The sequence below is a fragment of the Polypterus senegalus genome, chromosome 18 (assembly GCF_016835505.1).
Source record: "Polypterus senegalus isolate Bchr_013 chromosome 18, ASM1683550v1, whole genome shotgun sequence".
Taxonomy (NCBI): Eukaryota; Metazoa; Chordata; class Cladistia; order Polypteriformes; family Polypteridae; genus Polypterus; species Polypterus senegalus.
This window is the reverse complement of record NC_053171.1, coordinates 34,121,636-34,144,652: the sequence shown is the minus strand read 5'-3', so window position 1 is coordinate 34,144,652 and position 23,017 is coordinate 34,121,636. Positions and strand designations below refer to the sequence as shown.

The following is a 23,017-nucleotide window of genomic DNA, read 5'->3' as shown; positions in this document are numbered from 1 at the left end:
AATCACAGACATGGATCATACTGCAAATGGAAATTTGAGCCTGAGATCACATGGGAAATACAGAAAGAGACTTGGCAAATCAGAGGCTGAGATTTCTGTAAAAGTACAGGGTCCAGGATAAAGGCTTAAAGTAAATCAGAACCCAAAATCACAAGAGAAACGCGGGGAATAAGGACATTAATTGAAGCAACACATGGTATTACATGGGAAAAGAAGGGAGTCAAAAGGCATGAAGGAAAGTATATTTATGGATTTTGTTAGAGTAGAAGGGTATAAAGGAGTTAGGCTAATCAGAGCCTGGGATAAAAATATGAATGCTGAGAGAAAAGGCATTAAGCAAATCGGGGCCTTGGATCTTATGTGGAAGTGCGGCGAATAAAGACTTAAAGTAAATCAAAGTCTGGGATCACAGAGGAAGTGTTAGAAATAATGATATTGAGCAAAACCTGAGTGATACCCGAGAAGAAAGGAGTTAAGGTATTAAGAAAATTAGAGCCATGGATCACAGTCTGGAGTCTGGAATTATATTGGAAATGCAGGCATAAAGACACATGAAAAGTCTGGGCAGATCAGTTTTGATAAGATAAGTGAATGAGAGAGTATGGAATGAATGAACAGTACGTAAAACTGGTTTGTCTGTAGTACAAGGCTATCTGACTAACAGATGTGAGAACTGGTAGAGAGGTAAGGCGGTGTGTAAAAAATGACAGGTGAGGTGTGTTTAAAGGGTCTGTCTGAAGAGTTTGTCTCCTTTTTGGATGTCTCTTTCTTTTTAAAGGTGTCGGTAAGTAATGTTAAACAAAGCAATGCCCAAGATTCTACTCAGAACAAAGTATTTCCATGTACTGTACAAAGTGAGAACAGATACAGTTTTGGATGTACAGTCATGGCCCAAACTCATATGCTGCACAGTAAGTGAGCACATATTTTATTATGGTTGTGGAGTAAATCAGACCATTTAGTCAATCAGAGGTGTGGTAGATAGTCAGAGGTTCAGCAGGGCCCCCTATGGGTGGGAAGTGTGGTTGATGTGCAGCTTATGGCTTCAGTCCACTTCATGTTCCTTGAAGTGCAGTGTATCTGCAGATATGAAGCAATTTCAGTTACAAAGAATCAAGAAGCCATTATGGTTAGCAGAATGCAGTCTGTTTCTTATGAAACACTTGGTCTCCTTAACTCGCTTCTTTTACTGACACTGCAAGTTCACAGCCGCCTCTGCACTCCCACGGTGCAGTTATAAAACAACACCCCCAGCAGACCAAATAGGGATGGCATATACTTAGTGCGGACATGCTTGAAACTGGTCTGTTCTCCAGCAGAACTCCAGGAGGATTGTGTCTGAAGAAACCTGGCTGATATTCACATGGCTGCTGTCATATAAGCTGGTGGACGAGTGTGCATTGAGATATCTTGCCATATGTGACATGACAGAAAAGAAAGCTTTAAACTGAGGAGAAAAAACTAAAATGGGCAGTAACCAGCAGTCTGACACGTTCATTAATTATCTGAGATTATCCTTTTGGCATTAGTATTTAGCAAGGATATACTTGTAGTTTTCTTGTCAGATAAAGCGTGGCGAGTGACAGGGCATGACGTGGTGTGGCCTGGAGCAAGTGGGTATGACAGTGACTCAGCTTTGTGTATGTTGTAAGAGGACAGTGCCATTGAGTTGCATTTTGACTAATGGACAGGAAAGAGAGGAAGAAACGCTGCACAGGGCAAAGTAAACCTCATATCAATCCATCTAACAAGGGTCACCGTAGCCAGGAGCCTAACTTGGCCACAACAGACACAAAGGTCTAAGCAGTCCATCATGGGACACATCCACACTGGGGATATTTAGAGATTCCAGTTAACCTAACAACTTTGGACAGCAGAAGAACTCTGAAATGAACTGGAGAAACCCACATAGACATGAGTGTTGTGGGATGTGTAAGCAACACACCTAAATAAGAACTAAACTGGGATTGAAAAGGAGTGAGGTGGCATTAACACTGTCTCTGCTACCCATTAGTGATACATAGACACACAATTAAACTACATGTTATCTATTTTTCATTTAAGAACATGGGTGGCACAGTGACATAGTGGTTAGCCAGGTCTGAATCCTAGCCCAGACACCCTCTCTAAGGAGAGTTTGTACATTTTCCTGTATCTTAGAGGTTTTTTTTTTCTTGTAGTCAGATTTACTTCCACATCACAAAGACATGCAATTCTAAACCGACCCCCATGGGCACATGTCATTGAATGTACCCTGTAATGGACTGATTGGTTTGTTTCTTTTACCGAATGTTTCTGATTTAACTGAGTTCTTATAATGGGTGAATGAAGTTGTCCATCCATCCACTGTCAGTCACTTTTTTAATTTAGTGAAAAGATTAAATTAACCAGCATGGCCTGTACATTACTTGCATAACTTTGCACTTGGTTCCAGACTCCAACTGGTCTCAAATTGAAGAAGTGGTCTTTAGTTTTCATCTTAAATGTACTTCCTCTTATGATCTACTGGTTTTTTCAAGTGGTGCTTTTGCTATTTAGTTATGGGAAATCTGCTGGATTCATTTCAGTGTATATACAGTATACTATATTAGGCAGCATGGTGGCACTGTGGCCAATACTGCCGCTTTATAGCTTCAGGCTTCCAGGGCCAGTGTCTTTGTGGGGTTAACAGAGTCACCTGTATCTCTTTTGGTCTTCACTACGTTCAGGAAGGTCAACACACATTCATAATATATACAATGTGTATTTATATACTGTATATGTATGTGTGTGTGTGTGTGTATAGTGTTTGTAGTTGTCGTACTGTCACATGTACAAAGTCCAGTGAAATCAACCAACATGCGACAAGTGCATTTTCAAAGTATGCTGAGATGTTTCTTATCACTTTCATCCCTTTTTATTTAATTTCTGACACAAGTCCCTCCACCCATGTCCTGTCACCAAAAGAAAAACTGTGTATTATGCCTGCAACTACTCGAGGCTTTTTCTCGTGTTGTGCTCCTATCCCCTCTCCTACTTTTTTGAGCTGACCACATTACTTTTAAGAGTTTTCTCTTAAGATTAGTGGGCTTATCTCATTTTCTTACCCTCAGCAATGGGCACAGGGCAACAGAAAAGAAACTGAGGTGGGCACAAGGGAGTGCACTGGTGGGGTTTCAACTTTTCCTAACTTCCCTCCACTGCACATCCATAGTCAGAAGTCACTCTGCATAGTATGTAATAAATTCATATGCAGAAATCTCTTTTCTAAGTCTGTTTTTATTTTTCAGTACAAGGTCACAGAAAAATGCGTTCTATCCTGGCAGCTTCAGATGAAAGAAAAGAACTAAGGCAGGATGGAGTGCTAGTTTGTGGTAGACACACTCATTGACACACACATGCTCTCACCATGGTCATTTCAGAAGCACCAATCAAGTAAGCCTGCTCAGCTCTTACGTGTCTGATGAAACAGACATATATAGTGAAGAGAAAACACGAACATGTAAATGTCCAGTTATGGAAATTCAATCGAGGACCCTGGCTGGCGCTGTGAGTAAATGTACCAACAGCAATTCCAGTCTGCAACCCAATACTGCAACACCCTGTAACACGCAAATTCAGTGACTCTGGGAAATGGGTAATTTGCTCAGTTTTTGGACTAACATTTACAAGTAGCCACTAGACTCCTGTCTCTGCCCACAGCTGTTTCTTTTTTTGTTGTGCCTGCTCTCTGTTTGTGTCTGTATTTTTCATCACAAATTGATTTTGTGAAACTATCCATCATTTCACCTCAAGCTCATCGCCATCTTCATAAAACAAATGCACTGATGTCCTCCGTTGCACTCAAAATTAGAAATCCTGAGTAATTCAGCAGATTTATCGCAGGATGTGCTCAACCCCCAGGTCAATGTAGAGTCTGGAGCACTTAGAGAATAAGAAGAACTGGCAAACTCTGCAAAGACAGGCTGAGATTTGAACCCAGGTCTCTAAACCCGGTAGGCATCAGAACTAACCAAACCTAAAGTTACATCATTTTAAAATGTACAATAAATTACCCTCAGATGGTCTCTTATCCTGCACTGGGCTGGTGCCCTGCCCAGGCATTGTTCCTGCCAAGCGCCCTGTGTTGGCTGGGATTGGCTCCAGCTGACCCCCAAGACCCGGTGTTAGGATATAGTGGGTTGGAGATTGACTGACTGACTGGTCTCTTATCAACATTCAGACGTTTCAAGCATTAAGGTTTACTTGCAGATGATACCTTGCGCCTCCTCATTATCTCAGCAACCTACTGGTCCCGATGGCACCAGTAAGGCCGCACAAAGAGCCAAACTCAGAGCATCACCACCCCTCCAGCTCCTTGTCCATCTAGTGTCTTCAATCCCTGCTAAGATGTTAAAAACCTTTTCCAGCTTTGTTCTTATACAGTGCACTTCCCCATAGGCAGACTTAGACAAATGTACATATGTATGAATAAAACATTTTAAAGTAAACACAGCTCCTGTCCTTGCCACCCCAGACTTAGATTATTTAGTTTTGACAATATTATGTTGCCATGAAATATCTCCTCCTAATTGTAAATCTATAAATATCCATCCAGCGCCATCCATCCATTTTTATAACCCGTTTATCCAGAGCAGGGAAACAGCAAGCATAGGGTGCAAGGCGGGAACAGCACCGGGACAGGTTGCCAGTACATCACAAGGTGCTGTCTAGATAGATAGATAGATAGATAGATAGATAGATAGATAGATAGATAGATAGATAGATAGATAAAAAAGGCACTACATAACAGATAGATTGATAGATAGATAGATACTGTAGATAGATAGATAGATAGATAGATAGATAGATAGATAGATAGATAGATAGATAGATACTTTATTAATCCCAAGGGGAGATTAGGGTTAGGGTTAACCCTAACACCTAACCCTAATTACTTGATTGTAATTCCTACAATTTTTAGGATAATGTAAAGGAAATTATGATAGCATAAGATCATTGAGAATACCACTAAACTGTAGGTTACAGAGATCTGGGGGTGCACACTAGTCAGAAAAGTCTGGTGTCTTGCTGACCAGTGCCAACTGGCTACCTAGTGCCCATGGGTCCTTTTACAGAGTAGCGTAATGGTTGCGATTCACTTGGCCCTTTCTCTGGTAATGCCAATCTCTGTAGCCACATGGAGCTTGTGCTCCAAGGAAAGGGGGAATAATTGAGTCAAAATGAAACTGCCTCATCAAAGACAATAAGAAATTGAATAGCTGGTAGCAACAATGATTCCTAGAATTCCCAAAAATCTTACTATAATTGAATTTGAAGAGTAGTACCAACATCCCCAAATGCAGTGCTGAAATAACAAATGGTAGATCTTTCTGGGGGTCACAAAGGCTATGTTTCCCACCAGACTTTAATTTATCCTGAGAATTATGAAAAAGACCTCTGTGTTATGATCACAACATACTGTCTGTTTCATGGGCATTAAATGGGTGCAGCTTTGTAAGTCATTGTGTATCAGAAGGAAGATTCTCAAACTGGCTTTAAGTTTAACAGCCACCCAAGGCAAAAAAAAACCTCAAATGATCATATCAGAGTATTGCTCAAAGAAGTGCTAACTGCTACAGTCAGGAATTTAAAATTCACTGGAAAATAAAAAAAACCTTGCCAAAGTCACAACAGTCTGACGCTGGCTGACTCGAGTGTCACACACTCTTGCGGTAACACTTGTTGTAATCTCCAGTTGCTCACCCTCTCCACTGAGGTAGTCCTTTGGTCGAAATCTGTGCTTGGAACCTAAGATGCACGCGCAAAGGAAACAAATACACTGATAGCATCAAACCTCAGAGCTGCACTTCCCTGTGTTGTGCAGCCGACCGAGGAGGAAGCCAGCTGATGTTTTTAAATATCACAGCTGTTATGTGAAGGTATTGTGACATTCAGAGACAGTCTGTGGGAGTACACAGCAGAGGAGATGTGCACCTCTCTGCTAGCCCTGCTGTATGTCCAGTGCTGGTGGTTCCCCCATTATACTTGTTACAAGAGACGTCCCATGAAGTCACATGCGCTAAAGTACTGTGCTGGAAAGCGCAGTCAGCTGCTAGGATGATGACATATAATGTCTGAGAACAGTTATCCTCAAGTTGAGCTTAAAATATTGTTACACTCCAGAGCTCAGCTTGTGAATCAAGTCAAACCAGCAGTAGTGTGCACATCAGCTTTGGCCGGCCCAACCACGTAATGCCAACATTCTGAGGTAGAAGTCCAGCCTGCTTAATGGCATGTCATTAGAGGTCCTGTTTCTTAATGAATTTGTGGTTATTCCACTAACCTGCCGGTGTTTACTGAACAGGTTGGGCACTGGCCGACACTCACATTCAATTCTAAGTTCTGTGCTACCATTTAGTCTTTCAGATCATAGCACTAGGCAGAGAGTATTGGGCCAAACTGAGGACTACAGTGGATATGCTTGTTGACTTTTGTCCTCTTTTATGATTACTTAGCTGCAGTGCATTCTTACCTACTGTTACTTAAGTTGTAACGGTTTAATTGTTCACCAAATTTTGGTTTCAGAATTTGCTGAGTTTCCCCACGTTTCACCTGAAGTGCCCTCCAGTCTAAGCAAAGCCAGCATGTTCATATCATGGCCACCTGGCAAGGGTGCACTTTGAATCAACGGCTGTAGAGTGCGTTTGACAATTGGCAAATTGAGTGCGACTGTCTGCAGGGCAGTTCGTCTAAGGTTTTTTGAAGTTCAATATGCGTTGAACTCTTTGTTGAATGCAGGTAAGAAATGAAAATGGGATTTCTTTGAACTACCTGTTCACTATGGGATCATTGTGTATCTGGGTCCAAGTTCCATGCTGGGTCAGATTCATTCATTTTCATCTTTTGCAGTTTAAGAACTTGCCAGGATTGATTGTCTTCTTTTTCTGTGCATAACACATTTGTTGGCTGTGTGTTAAGGTTCCTGATAAATTAGCTGCTTTAATTCATGCTTTCAAATATAAAACAACATCAAATATGGGTAGCAAAGGGAATGCCAGTTACCACTACTGCCTCGTGGCTCTAAAGTCTTGGGAATAAATCCCAAACTTGGTTGCCATCTGTTTAGATTTAGAAAATATTGTGTATATGTGTGTTTTTCTTCACACCCTCAAATTTTGCTTTTCCCATCCTGGAATGTGCCCTTTAGGTAAACTGTTGACATGAAATTGGTCCCTAACCCTAAAACTAACCCTAACCCAATGTGCCCTGTGATAGACGGGTGCCTTCTTCAGGGATAGTTCCAGTGTTGCCAGACAGGCTTGTCCATCTGTGATTATGCATCGAAGAAAAAGGATTAAAACAATCAAAAATATTTGGGGGAACAATCAAGTCTGCAAAAATTCATCCTTATTGATAGTCCATTGGCAGTCCGCTTTCAAACTTCTTCTTACATGTCCTCCAATGGACTAACGTTCTGGCCACAGCTGTTTTCTGCATTGCACCCTGTACTGCCAGTAAAGGCCCCCATCCCACCCCACATCCCAAAATTGGATGATGTGGGTTTGAGAACGTTATGCTGTTACATTAATGTTCTTACCATCTTGTGATGACTTTTAACACTGAGGATCATTTTGTCAGTGGAGTCAAAATAATGTCAAATCTGTTAACTGGAACTGTGATAAAGACTTTCTGAAGTGTGTATTTTTTGCTAAAGCTTTAAATGCTTAACTTTCATATTGTGTGTTCTTTTGAATTCACTCTTTTTTTGTTCAGTTTGCTCCCTTAATTTTATCTAAATACTAACAAGAAGAGCAGACCCTGGTGCAAATGATGCTGAATGTTAAAGTGGAGCTGCTACTTCAGTGTCACATTCACTTCCATGAAGGACATTTGCCCTGCCTCCCTTTTATCCATCTTCAGGGTCAACTCACCAGAGGTTGCGCCGTTCCTGGAGAAATTGTTCTTTCTGCAACTCTCCAAGGTTCATTTTAGGGTGTTCTTCATGGGTGATGCTTTGTCAATCCCAGACTTAACTTCCATAAGAAAGCAAACTTTGAAGCATCCAGAATTATTCTTGAGACCTCCACAGACTCTCCCTGCGTACTTGCTCTGTATTTTAAAATGCCACGTGAACTGCTGATGTTTAGCCCCCAGTACTGCTGGGTTAGCAATTGACGCTTAAAGTTGGCTTAAGTGAGTGAGTTCACAAACACGGCTTTGTTTACTATTGTAAATGTCAGTCCTTGTTCCAGAGTTCTAGTTTGTTCATTTCAAGTCCACAATGATAGTTGATTTTCAGCCTGGCTCGGTTCTAGACTACAATATATTCCTTGTAACTCTTGGTTTCCTCCAGTCATGGGCGCTCTGTTACATTTATGGTGTTTACTGAAACTCAGTCTCCAGGGTGCATGCCGCACGGTGTACAGTATATTCTTTTCTTTTGCACCTTACGTTTGCTGAACTTCGTGCTAAGAGCTCAGTTCTCAATTAACTGGTTTGCTGATTTTTAGTTTCTAAGGGTGAACTTTGTTTTATGCATCACCTTTACTCAGTATAGGTCCTTGCACAGCCAGTATTGTCACAAGGATGTTTACAAATAATGCTGCAGTACATTAAAATTAAACAAGTTAAAAACATGCCTATAGCCTATAGAACAATCAAGAAATGTCCAATGTGATATACACAATACAATTTACATTCTGCTGAGGATGTTGACGGTGCTGATTTGTAGGCCCCAACTTGGTGTTACCTTTAGTCGACGGAGTTCAGGCCTGAGCTCCAGTGTATTCAGCTGTAAAGGCGGATGTTTAAACAGTGATTAATGGCTCAAAGCGATTTCACAAATCCTTGCTCTGAAAGTGCATTTATCAGTAGAAAGTGCTGCCTTAGCAACAGGGGCTTACCTTGGAACAGGATGGCCTCTTTTGGCAGAGCTGCTTGCTTCTTCTTGGCAGGCTGGACCCTGTTCTGCCACTTGTTGACTACTGGGAATTACAGCTGACAGGCACTAGGCCAGTCCACATGGAGTCCAGGGCCTTTTCAGGTAATAAAGAGAGGCCTTGTTGGCTTTGAGCCCAGGTTAAGGCTGGGCTTCACCTGGCAGCAGTCTTGGAATAAGTGCATGCTCTCTCCTTTCAGTGGCATCCATTCAAGTCAAACCCAAACACACGACAGAACTCCAGCCAACAGGCTCTGCCCTTCACGCTTTGCCACTCTTTCTACAGGCAGTAGATTCGTTATAGCTAGCTATCCATCCTACACCGAACCTTCTTATTCTGACTGAGGATCCTAGAAAGCTGAACCTATCCAGTCAGCATCAGGTGTAGCACAGTAAAGGGGGGATGGCAGCCGGTCACAGGTCAGCACTCGCTTACCTTAATCTGCTAAAAAAAAACACATGTAGACAAGGGGAGAACATGCAAACTTCACACAGATAGTCCACTGCTCTAGCTGCTGCACCGCCTTGTCATATACAGTCGGTTGTAGCCCAGATATGATGGAGTGTGTTAATCAGCAGCCACTGCAGGGGGTCTTTTAAATTTAAACATCAAATCATATAAATCTGCCCGTATGTCACTATGGCAGAGTCTCCCATAGGCCACACAGTGCAATGCTGCAGAAAGCCTCAGTTTGGGAAAAAGAAGGCAGAATGAAGTGTTAAGCACAGGTTAGGTTAGCTCATCATGTGCGATTCTCAAAAGCCTGAGCCCACTGCTCTTGGCTTTTGAGTTCATAGCAGGTTAACAAGTTTGGCAGCTTGCCTCAGTGCTCACCGTGGTGTGGGCCAACAGTCCTGTCAGCTCTGACAAATCTTGAAATACCAGACTGGCCTCCCTTGTCACCAGAGCCTCCGGTAAATCTCTTGTAAGCTACACCCTGTTGCCAGGAGATTTAGCGTCGGGTGACTTGTCAGCCAGGCTGTACACGGGTGAAGCAGGGCCGGGGACATTTAATTTGGCTATGGAACTCAAGCAGTCAGGGGCTGAGGACCACTGTATGTAATAAAGCTGATGACAGCTGATGTGGGATGCTGTGCTGTGAAGTGAAAACGTTCAGAAGAAACTCACAGTTGTCCCAGTTTATCAGGTGTGGCACACCATTGTGACAGGTAATATTCACATGTTGATTACGCTGGGTCCAAGATGGCTGATCGGGCTCTCTTCAACCCTGCTGGGTATATCGAATGTATTTGAGAGACATCACAAATGGGGCGAAAGCATCAGGGAAGGGTTAAGAGTGCTGGCAGGGAGACACAGGAACAGAGACCACCCTTACCTTCACCGTGTGGGCTTTTCACTGTGATTTATGAGTATCCATGTGAGCCACGTGTGCTCAGAAATGATCATTACCCATCATCCTGTGCATCGCTGATTTAGCTAGCTTGGGAATATTCGCATGTTACACAATGTCAAGTGAGGCTATTTTACATCTTTCCTGTAATTTATTATGTCTTAGCCTTTATCCTTGTAAAAAAAGGCGCTCAAGTCTGTCTCCAGAGCAACCCAGTGCTTTTATGCTAAAACCAGGCACAGCAAATCAGAAGGGAATGCCACCGAGTCAATGGGGTTAACTGACGTCCACGAGTGTGCTAGCGCCTTCCCCCCTGCCCTACACAGAGTTACGTAATGACTCCCACGTTGAGCAAACACTCCACCTAGATTGTAAAGCTCTTAAATGCAGCAATACGGCTGTTTGCTTTTCCACTTGAACCTCAGAGAGTGAGGGAGTTCCCTGGGTGACCACCCTGTCTGTGAGTTGTTGTATCCTTTGCTTATAATTCAGCAGTTTCCAGGATTTGACGGTTGCAAACTTACGTGTAATCATTCATCCTGGAAGGGTTGTTCTGGTTGACTGAAGGGCACGTTTTGCAGCCTTGAGAGAGATGCAGTGAAATCTCACTATGGCTGTTCATTGTGGTAAATCTGAACACTTTCACATTTAACAGGATCATTAAAATGATCACTCCGTGAAGTAGAACGGTGACATATTCACCTTCCATTCAGCTGCACTGGTAGGGTGATGGTGACAACAAGCCAAGCTGAACAGACCAGGCCACCCTAACCTCCAATGACTTTCTCCAGGGTCTACAGGAGGAATTCTCTATGAATCCCAGGCTAACCAGGGGACAGTCCTTCAAGTGTGTCCAGGTACACCCCATGGGAGGCCCCACCTTGAGCACACTACTTATATTCCCAAACCACCCATTCTGTACCCTGTCATGGAGAGTGGCCTAACACTCCTGCAGGACTACATGTACTTCTGATCTTAAGTGAAATAATAGCAAGAATATTATGAAAAAATAGCAAACTCAGACACCAGTTAGGTAACACACTCGACCAGTACCATCTGGCAGAATCAGAAATGTTGATTTGGTAAAATCAGACACAGAGGGCAGTAATGTTACAAAATGAAGCATGTCAACTTCATGGAGGTACAAGTATAAAAAATGGATAGCTAAAAGCATCAACACTAGCAGGAAATAGTGCATGGCAAGTCCGACTCCTTGGATGAAATACAAAAACTGGGTATGGAAGTGGCAGCCTACAGAATAGAGCAACTAGCTCACAAAATGGGGTTATGTAATGGGGATCTGCCAGGGTCAAATGCTGAACAATTACGGGAATTTTCAGGAAACAAAGAAATGATGTCTCACACCATCGTATGGAAATTATCGAGTAGCAAAAACGGTGGATCAGACCTGACGGTGGGAGGGGGAAACATTACAGGATGGGATTAATGAATTAAGGCTTCAGTTAATTGCATTTACAGTATTTAGCACTTTTCTGGCCTAGTCAAAGAGGAGAGACATTTCTGCCACCGCCAAACTGCAGCATCCATTCTTGCGCCAGTGCACTCACCACACTTCCACACTTTAGCTATTAACTGGTGAATGGGTAAGAGATAGTTATCTTGTCAGAAATGGGGATGATTTGGGGAAGGGGGGGCAGAATGGACAAGGCCATTGTGAGTAGTTTAGCCAGGACATCAGGAAACTCCCAACACTTTTTTGAAAGATGCCCAGGGATCTGTTATGACCCCAGAGAGTCAAGACCTCACCTTTACGTCTCATGCAAAGGATGGCACCATATTTTACCACAGTGTCACTATCACTGCGCTGGGACATTATGATCTGCACACAGACCACAGGGTAAGTGCCCACTGCTGGCCTCACCAACACCTCTTCCAGCAGCAACCCAAGCCTTTCCTAGATGGTCACCCATCCAAGTACTGGCTGGATCCAAATATGCCTAACTTCCAATGGATTATCTGTTCTGAACTGCAAGTGGTAGTGACACTCACCACCATGTTGATGAACAAAACAGCACCACTTCCCATGGGCATAGCACTTTGAGTGGGTTGTTTGTTAGCATTTAAGATATGGTAAGAGGGTACGAGGAGGAGAATGAGACAAAGCTAGAATGGGTAAAGGTGAACAAATCATTTTGTAAAAATAGGCAGGTACACAATTCAAATACACAGTTCAGATTATCAAAATATTAACAAGGTCTTTGCATGATGTTTGGTCAAATAGTGTAGAACAGAGGTAGAAATGACAGTGAGACTAAAGGAGTAGCAGTTAGCAGTCTGTTTAAAAACACCAGCAAAATGGGTTCGAATGACAGCCAGATAATTGGTGTTTCCATTAAACCAAGACAGGGAGGCATGACCAGAGGCCAACTATGTGGGAGACAAGGCTTGAAAGTGTGTCTGCAAGAAAAATGGTGTATAAAGTGGAAACTTGGATAATAGAGGAAGTGCTGTTGAGTAATGAGATTTGACAGCATCACGCAAAGAAGGAGTTATGGGACAATGGGGCCAGACATTGTGCAGGTAATCAAGAAAACGGAGAGAAAATCTGATGTTGAATTATGGCAAGGAGGTAATTCTGTACAACAACTGCAATTATATTTTATTACTATTTAATTTAATATTGTTTCTTTGTATCAGTATACTGCTGCTGAATTATGTGAATTTCCCCTTGGGATTAATAAAGTATCTATCTATCTATCTATCTATATCTATCTATCTATCTATCTATCTATCTATCTATCTATCTATCTATCAATTAGGTGCCACTGCAAAATGCTGGGATATGACACAACATTGACAAACCTGCGTAATCCAGTTTAGGGTCTTGGGGTGGAACAGAGCTCCCTGGAAGGTTAATACCGTATTAAATGAAGTAAATAGACAAAGACCACCTTGGACAGGATACCAGCGCGTCGTTCACACACATACACTCACTTGGTCACACTCATATGGGGAAAGTCCAGAGTCACCAGGTAATCTAACATGCACATCTTTAGAACCAAGGGAGTAAAACTGGAGTACATGGCAAGAGATCATTCTTCAAAACATCAAGAATAAGATTGAATGGAATACACACTGCAGGGCACTTGTGCCGTAGAAAATATGCTGTTTGCCAAAATAAGCGAGTCTGTAGAAGAACCAAACGAGGAGAAGATAAAACTAGAAAAGAAGCCTCTGTGTGGTTAAGGCAGATGAAGCAATTTTACAGGCCAGGATCAGACCTCAGGTGGGCTGCTGTGGTTGAACTGTGGGACCTGTTGAAGTTGGACACAATGAAGATAATATGAAGTGACACTAAGTGAAAGGATCAGACAAAGCAGAACTGGATGCTTTTTAGTTGACTCTGACAGGGTGATAAGCCTTATGTATGGAAAGCATGTGGACCTGGCAGGGTCAGTGACAAAAAACTATGCAACATCACATTATAGGAGGATGTGGTGGGCTACCTTCTAGACTGAGTCAGAACACAACAGAGGGTGATAAAGACCCTTATATTGGGGTGTGACAAGGAAGACACAGAGTGGGTCTGACATGAACAGAATATGGTGAAAAATATGAGATCTGAGGCAGAAAATGATCTGACAAAGTCGTGGATTCTGAAAAATTAAATTCTGTTGCTGTAAAACACCATGTTGATCGTGAGTGAGTGTGGGTGTGAGCTTAAGTATGCTCAATAGGAGACTCTCCACCTGTTCTGGGTGCTAGTCAACTGTATCTGAGAAAACCAGACATCCAAGGACAAATACGACAAAGTGGAGTTTAACAGCAGGAGCATTTCAAGAGCTAAATGTCATTGCAAAACATGATGAAGTCAGACAGGATATACAAGAGGATTTAAGGTCCAACACGTCTTAGTGGACAAAGGCTGGGCTCTAAGGTGCATTAGAGTCATCGAGGCGGACAGATGCTTATCCTTCTGCCAGCGTGGCAGGTGCCTGAATGTGTGAATGATTTCTAGGAATGCTGTTATTGTCTGAAGAATGCTGTTCAGAGGAATCCATTGTGCTCTTTCTAAGGAGGGACCTTGGTGTAATCTTTGTTTGTTTTTAGCTCAGAGGAATAAAGGTGCTGCTTTATGTTTAAATTAACTGGGTGTTCACCAGCAAAAGGAATTCCAAGCTGGAGAGTTTGCAGTCTGGGTAAACATTTGGCCATGAAGTGTGGGGTTCTGAAATTTACAACTTCAGAAGAGATAAACGATATGTGTCAAAAAATCTGTGAGACCCCAGCATTTCAAGAATCCTGGGGAGTTGTTCAGTCTTTGGTACGAATGATTGGACTGTTCGTACCTATGGCCAAACTGGGGCTCAGTCTTTTGAGCCCCGTGTCTTGAACCATTCTGTCAGTGATGATGGGTCTAGTAACATTTTAAAAACCTGAGTTGCTCAGTATGTTGTTTCACTATGTTCTTGACTGTTACTGGTGAGGATTATCTCAGAGGTACACTCACACTCCATCCCTCTAGTTGCCCTCCATGAGATTTGAATCATATCTGCCACTGGGTGGAGCTGTTGGTCTCTGGTTTATGGATCTGGGCTGGTAACTCAAAGGTTGCCAGTTTGAATCCTGGCCGTGACAGAAGGAATGCTACTCTATTGGCCCCTTGAACAAGGCCCATAACCTGCAATTGCTCCAGGGGTGCTGTGCAAATAGCTGAATCTGTGCTCTGAATCCAAAACTCCTTGTTTTGTACTCCTTACGTCTCTGCAGAGCAAGTTGGGGTACGCGAAAAATGACAATTTCCTAATACAAGAAATTGTATATGGTGAATAAAGGATTAAACAAAATCTGCCTTTTATCTAAATGAAGTTCTCCATTAGCAGGTTGCAAATCATCAGGCTCTTATAGCTGCTCACGTGCACAGTAGTTCTCTCTTTGTCTCATGTGAGTCCTGGGCTGGCACACACAGACATCTCACAAAGATCTGCACACTTGCCGCCCTTCTGTGTTTGGTGACCTTTTTAAAAGTCAAGCTACACTGACTCTGAAGGTATTTTCAGGGCTTTGGGCCACTGCAGCATTTTAGCAGTTCCTCCTCAAAATTCTAGCTTCCTCTTTCTTACCTAATTTTGAGAGTGTAAGTGAACTTTCTGAAAGGGCGTCACTGAGCGCCAACTGCAAAGACCAAACTCAGTGAAGTTTGATAACATTTGTCTTGGAAAGCCACTTCACTAACATGGAGACAACTGATTGTAGAGAGATGGCGCTCACTGTATTTGGATTCAGGTTTGATTCCCTTCTGGGATATCTCCTGTTTGGAGTCTGCATGTTCTCCCTCAAGATCATGTTTCTCTGGCTTCTTTCCACAGCCTCCAAAAGATATGACATCAGGTTGATTGGCCAAGTGTGTGTGGGTACTTCAGTGTTCCCTGCACTGAACTGGCTCCTGCCTCAGCTTGCCAGCCTCCTCCAGCTCAAACATGCAAAATGTGGGCAAATAAGAAAGGAGGATGGATCTCAAGCTTCTGTGTAGCTCTCTTATCATGCCATAAGGACTTCCTGCATACCTGGGCGAGGTGGGTCCCGATGGGGGATGCCTATTTTAGCCAATATTAATGGTCTAAGGTGAACATTTGTGGGAAGAAATTTTATTAAAATAAGTGTATTAAGCGTAGCAGTACCACCACCAGTAGTAGTAGTAGTAGTAGTACCGTCATGTGTACAGGTACAGCAAAATTCATACTTGCACGTCCGACCAACACTCTGGCAAGAATATATTCATGTATTTATTAAGAAAGACAAACCCACTTACCTGATGTGCTCCATGTCCGTTTCCACACCACTTGTTCACTACTAGTGGTGACTGACAGATTTTCGCTTACCTGCTAATCTTGTACTGCTTGTGTGTTTTATTTGTTTCAGGTAACTAATGAACAGTAGTGTTCAGGATGTCAATGTTTATCAGCCTCACTCCTGAAGCAATAAACATGTTTTTATTGGTAATATATGTACTTTAGTGCTCCTCAGACTATACGAATAAACACTCTAAAAGTAAGCCGTTTCACCCACCATATTACTAGCATGCAGGCAGAGGCTAAAACATTCACTTTTAGTTAGAAGCTGTAGGCTTTTGTAATAAAAATATTTAAACTCTAAACATGCTAGTTCCCAGGTGTACTGGACCTACCTTCTCCTAAAGAGCTTCTGTAGTCAATAAGTACCGGTAATATACATTTGGCAGCGTCTCGGGTTCAAATCCAGAATCTAGTGGTTGTCTGTGTGGACATTGCATGTTCTCCCTATGTCTCTGTGGAGTATCCCCTTGGTTGTCATCAAGTATTCCTAAGACGTCAAGGTCAGGCTACTTGGTGATTCTAAATTGGTCCTTGCACAAGTGGTGGTTTGCTTGTGAGCGGGCCCGATGATTAACTGGTGCTCTCTCAAGGGCTGTTTGGCACCTTGTGCCTTAGTACTGCCTGGCAACCCTGAATTCAGTTAAACAGACTTGAGAGTGTTGCGTTTTCTTCCGGATTGCCCTTGCTGTTGCCCACATTGGCTGGAGAACCTAACCCACAAGTAGCCTGTACAGACACTTGCAACCACTTCCTCCAACGCTTTTTCACTGGCAAGCCTTCTCAAGTTTGTCTTGTAAAGGGAAGCTCGCCCACCATGCTCATCATGTGAAAATGTAAACAAAATAACCCTTTCTTGCTGGGGAAGTGCCATAACTCAAGGAGCAGATAATAAAGAAGTGCAGGTTGTGCAGTCTGACAGCAGCGTCATAAGTAAAGCTCAATTATCGGTCAGATTGATTTCAACTGTGCCACCATCAACATCCACCCAAACTGCATGGGTATTGATTACCTTATGGCAAAACATCTGGCGGACTAAACCTTATAAAAACAGCAGCACGCCTGCATAATGCCTCACTGGGACTATGACATCTAAATCAGAACTTATCTTTCTTTTTAATTTTCTTGCTTTATAGTAATTCCAGTATGTGTTAAGACCAAAGTATGTGTGTATATTTATTTATGTATTTACTTACTTACTTATCTATGTATTTATTTATGTAAAGCACTTTTGTAAAAAGCCAAATTTCCTACTGGGGACAAATAAAGTATATCTATCTATCTATCTATCTATCTATCTATCTATCTATCTATCTATCTATCTATCTATCTATCATATCTATCATATAGTGCCTTTCATATCTATCTATCTATCTATCTATCTATCCATTATCCATCCCACTATATCCTAACTACACAGTTACGGGGGTCTGCTGGAGCCAATCCTAGCCAGCACAGGGCGCTAAGCAGGAAACAAACCCCCGGGCAGGGGGCCAGCCCACCGCAGGGCACACACACACACACACACACACACACACACACACACACACACACACAACAATTTAGAATCACCAATGCACCTAACATCTATCTATCTGTCTATCTATCTGTCTGTCTGTCTGTCTGTCTGTCTGTCTGTCTGTCTGTCTGTCTGTCTGGCAAAGCAAAGCATCTGAAGGGATGTTCCTGAAACAGAAAGCATTTAGGTCCTGATTTGTTGCCTGAAGAAGGGCCCTCAGCTGTCTCAAAAGCTTGTGCATTGTAATAATAGAAGGTGTCATTTTGCTTCACTTCTCATTGCATCCATTATGGCTAACATGGAACAACTAGTTCATAGTACTAACTCCCAAGGGCCTAAATATAACATTTCATGGGGGATTTGGTTTGGGTGTTCATAAGTCAAAACATCACATCACAGGACTAAGAAACCAGGAGGGGAGCTACATGAGGGTATAGTGCTTGCAGGGGAAAGTGTGGGCCTAAAGCTCAGAGACGAGAATTCAAATGGGGTACATGAAAGTATGGAGCATCTAAGCCTAAGCCATACAGTGGGCTGAAGGATCAAGTGGGCTGAAGGATCCAAGGGTCTAATGGACTGATAAGTCTTGACGACTTAAATCGGACAAATGAAATCAACTGTTGGTCAGAACTGTACAGGGCTACGACTCCAACAAAGAATGAGGTGTGTGGGCCTTAATCTTTCCAGGCAAACTGCTCAGAAATCAAGGACCACCGCCTCAATCATCAAACCTATATTTACCAGATTGAGGTTTAGGGGCTGGAACCTATACAGGCAGCATCTGTAGGCAAGGCATGATTGCGTGCAGGGTGAATACTTGGTCATCACTACTAATACTCACCGTGTAGTTTTAATGTCAGGTGACTTCAAAATTGGGACGACAAAGCTCTGAATTTAGATATAAGATAACACAAGACAAGTTTGAGGCTAAAGATTTTATTGCAGAAAACTAAAGAATGTTAAGAAATGAAGGAGCAGATTACCTCATAGGTTAGAGTGTCCTAATGTTGCCTTGTTGGCAGTGTACCTGGCAAGAGCTAAAGATGCCATGGGAGTCCTAACAGAATGGTGCTCAAACTGTCCTCTTTTCTGCTTTCAGAACCGGCCCTGGTGGAAGATCAAAACGATAGTTCACTGCCCATTGGTTGTTCCACCAAGGAAACGATATGCCTGGGTTCAGCTTGCAGGGCACAAAGGTAAGGCTGAGAGGAATAAAACAGTAAATAGAGAAGGGTGATTGGGTGATACTATGAAAATGCCTTTAAATGAATTTGGGCAGGGATCAGTGGCTTTTCTTCTTTATGAAAAAAGTCATAAAAAATGAAAGTAATACATAGAAGAACACCATTTCATGTTTATGCTCCAGGCCCTTACTAACAGATTGGCCTCCTAACGTTGTGGAAAAACCCATTACCCCACCCCATAAAGTAGATCGTGCACTCACCTGGCACATGGATGGCAGGCCATTTCTGGGTTCAATGCCGTAGGAGTTAAGTGTATGTCTGAGCTTCATACTTCATTCTTTGAGGTTTTTCACTAAAGAAATATATAAATAAAATGCATTATTATTATTATTATATTATTAAAGATACACAGATGCACGCCATTAACAGGTATACCTATCTGGTAGTGTCATTTCCTTGAACTTTACTGGCTGTCTAACAGCTCTGTCTCTCTCACGAGGGTTGTGCTAATTTCTTCTCCAGGTAGCTTCAAAGCCGGGGAGGAAGGAACCATCCTGAAGAAGTTCAGCGAAAACGAAAAGGCTTGCTTTGAGAGGCTCATGAACGACATCCTGCACTCCTACGTGCCAAATTACCATGGGGTGGTAGACAGAGATGGAGAATACTTCCTTCGGCTGACAGATCTGCTGGCCGAGTTTGATGGGCCATGTGTCATGGACTGCAAGATGGGAGTGAGGTGAGAAACAGACAGGTCAGCAGGATGGTGTACCTAACACATGGGTGTAATATGTGCATTCATTTGTATCGGAATAGTTCTCCATGACTGGGTTTGACAGGATTGTGGGACCTTGCTTGAGTGTGCTCTTATTTTCCCAGTTCTTGGCTTCAGTGAGTAATTATGGTTGTGTCCAAGCACTTTTTGGATCTCCCTCAGATATTTGCTCAAGCATATCTTCTGATTTTACCTTATGTGTTCACTCTTTGTTCTTCTAGTGACTACCATTTTTGCTCACAGTGGGGACTTCTGCTCCTACTTGTGGTGATCCTTTTACACACATCTCTGTTTAAAAGGTTCTGCTTCCATGGATGTTTTGTGGGTATTTTCTGGCTCTTCCTTAATGCATTATATGATGGAATCTAGTCATAGTATTCGAGTTGCCCACTTTCTTATTACTCTTGTGTGACCCCCACTTGCTTGAACAACTGTTGCTGTCTCACTTGGTTCTGCAGAGAACAGTTTTGTGCTTGTGCATCAGCTGTTCACCCTGAACCTTTCGTGTGGTGATGGGTTTCTGATTCACATGGCGGTCACCTTGTACCATCATTGATTCTGTGTGTGATGCCAGCTCACACGCCCATGACTGCAAGCTGATGCATTATCTAAAGGTGAAGAATATGGGTGAGGATGTAGATGTAGAGGATATAGAGGAAATGAAGATTTACAGTATCCTACTTGAGAAAGCTCCAAAACCATTAACACCTACCCATATTTAAAATATAAAATACTAACTAAATATTAATTAAATAATTCAATCAAATAACAAAAAAGATATAACATCATACACTTAAAGAACAAGGTCAGCAAAATGTAATTAAGAATAATCAAATGAAGAGACAAAATATAATTAAAAATATTAAAACAAAAAACAGAAGAAAAACAAGGTACAGAAATAAATGTTATTTAACAAAGTCAAAGTGGTATCCAAAAATGAAATCTCAGTAACAGAATGAGTGGTCAAAACCAAAAATTAAACCAAATCATAACTGTATATCAAAAGTCCAAATTTGCAAAACTCGAAGGAGAAACTGATATAGTAACTCAAAAGACAAGCCAAAGGCAGACCAAAAGACCTGACTAAAACAATACAAGTTAAATGAGGGGCCTACTTAGGAGCGGGGGGTACATCTCCACAGCTGCTGAACAAAATGCTGTAGCAACTGGGAGTCTTATGTAGTCCTTTCAGAAAACTGTGGCCCGAATGACCTCAGCACCTGAGAGTCCTAATTCAAAGTGAGGCCTTGTCTATAGACTCTTACAGCACAGTTGAAGGTAAGAGACCAGGAGAGAATACAACCTGCAAACTATAACATAAACAGATCTTATCACCTGTAATACTACCCACTACCTCTCCTCACTCTCACCCCTCCAACCCCACAAACCCGCCAAACCTGCTCTGCCCAGTGCAGCAGCAGCAACAGCCACAGCCTCGGGTCGGAAAGAAATTCAGAAGATTTTGGGAGTGCCAGAATGGACGTCTTGAAGTGTGAATTCCTGACCCTGCCTGTCAGACTGTTTCCTGCCCTTCCGAGAGGTACCACTTTTCACAAGCTTACCGCAGGTTTCCTGAGCTGAACATAAAGAGCTGGGCTCACACTGTGATCCCCGGGCCACTTCCTCTGCAGAACACCAGATACCATCTCTCAAATGTACACAAATTAGTAATAGGGTAACAAGTGTGCAAAGAATATAACAACACACACATATGCACTCATACTTTGCGATGCCTTAAACAAACACACAAGTACAGAAATTTAACGTCACACACACACACACATACAGTGGCGTACTGCTGTTCAGCGTGCTCTGCTTATCTCACAGATGCACGCACAAAATCAAATTACACCTGACAGGAACACATGACATAGTCAAGTATGCATCGCATGACACAACGTCTTAATTAAACTCACAAACTCTCTTATGACATACACACAGAGCACATTAGCTCACATGGAGAGTGCACCTGAGGCTATAGAACTAACCACTACACTCCTGTACCACAGTATGATGCGTATGCCATCATAAATAATTGAATAGCAGTGAACACCTATTGTGAAAGTGATGTTTAGCTTATACAGTTTGGTTCAGGTATGTCACCCTAACAGGTCATCTAAAGCAAGCAACTGGCCTTAATAGAGTCCATAATTCAAAACAAGGGAGGCATGTTATCTTAAGAAGTTAAGGAGTGATGTTCCAAATCATGCTGACACCACCAAACCTACAACAGTCATAGGCAAGCACATAACAATTCTATCTTGTGAAAAGAAACACAAGAAAGGCTTAGAAAGGGTTAGGGTCTGGTGAGATCTAATATTAATGGATTAAAGGGGCACTAGGACACTGCCATTATTGCCAAAGGAAGAGTGTAAAGCAAGCTGAAAGTCTTTCATGGTCATAATATAGACACGTTACTTGAGCTCAGCAGAGTCTCAGCTTATCCAGGTTGCAAAAACTCAAAATGGCGGTGGGCCTCAAAACATGAATCAGACCATACTGGTCTAAATAAAAAGTGTAGACCTCACACGTCCAAAACAGCCTGGTTGACAAAACAGAAAAGCGAGCTTTGAGGCCTCCAGAGGCCATGAAGAACCAAGGCTTAAATTCACTAGAAAGAAGAGAAGGGAAACCATATAACACCTCTGGGCCAAAACATCAAAAACAATGTTCATTTATAATTATTTATTTAAGAGTAATTTGAAAACAAGAACAAAAGGAATTTAAAAAGATTTGTGTAAAAGAGGCAAGTGAAAAGATTTACAAAGCTGCATCCACAAACCAGAATGAAATCCCAAAAAGTCCATAAACCAAAAACAAAACAGAGAAAAATGCAATTACAAATACAAAAGTCTGAGTTTAAAATGTCTAATATAAGAACGAGAGCTGGACAACAGTAGTGAAACTAAAGTCTAAGTGAGGAACTAAAATCTCTCCTCCAACTACAAAGGCCAAGGGTTGGTCCTTCAGGGGCCACATCTCCTTGGGTTCAATGGGAGGACAAGGAACTAGGAAATACTGTACACTATTAGCATAATGTAATAAGAAAAGTAATAAACCAAACAAATTGCATTGAGAAATAATACAATATAAAGAAAAGACAAACATGTAAGAGCAGAATTTACAAAATAATATTTAAAAAAGAACAAAAGAATTAATAAAAAGAAAAGACAATTGAGCCAGAAGTGAACAATAAGAGCATGAGAGTGAAGTAGAAGCAGCAGAGGATGGTGGCATAGGCAGGTCAGGCCATGGCTCACAGATAGTCTTCTGGGGTTGTAATTTAGGAATCCTGAGTTGGATTAAGTGGGTTCAAAAACATTAAGTTAAAGCTAACCTTACTATGTGAGGAAAAGGTGGGAATGTCTGGGGCTTTAAAGGCTGACCGTCACTAGGCCTTCTCAGCGTAGCGTTGCTTTTCCAGTTAGTATCAAGTGACAAACTTGTATGTGCTTCTGACACATGTGACGAATGCACA

The 23,017-nt window shown here is 42.2% G+C and overlaps 1 protein-coding gene across 1 annotated transcript in view; it reads left to right on the top strand.

The window, feature by feature from the left end:
* itpka (inositol-trisphosphate 3-kinase A) overlaps positions 1-23,017 on the top strand; it is a 50,137-nt gene that overhangs the window by 10,568 nt on the left and 16,552 nt on the right. The window contains exons 2-3 of the mRNA XM_039741473.1: positions 18,683-18,779; positions 19,290-19,503. Coding sequence (XP_039597407.1) covers positions 18,683-18,779; positions 19,290-19,503 — 311 coding nt within the window. The remainder of the gene's footprint in view (positions 1-18,682; positions 18,780-19,289; positions 19,504-23,017) is intronic.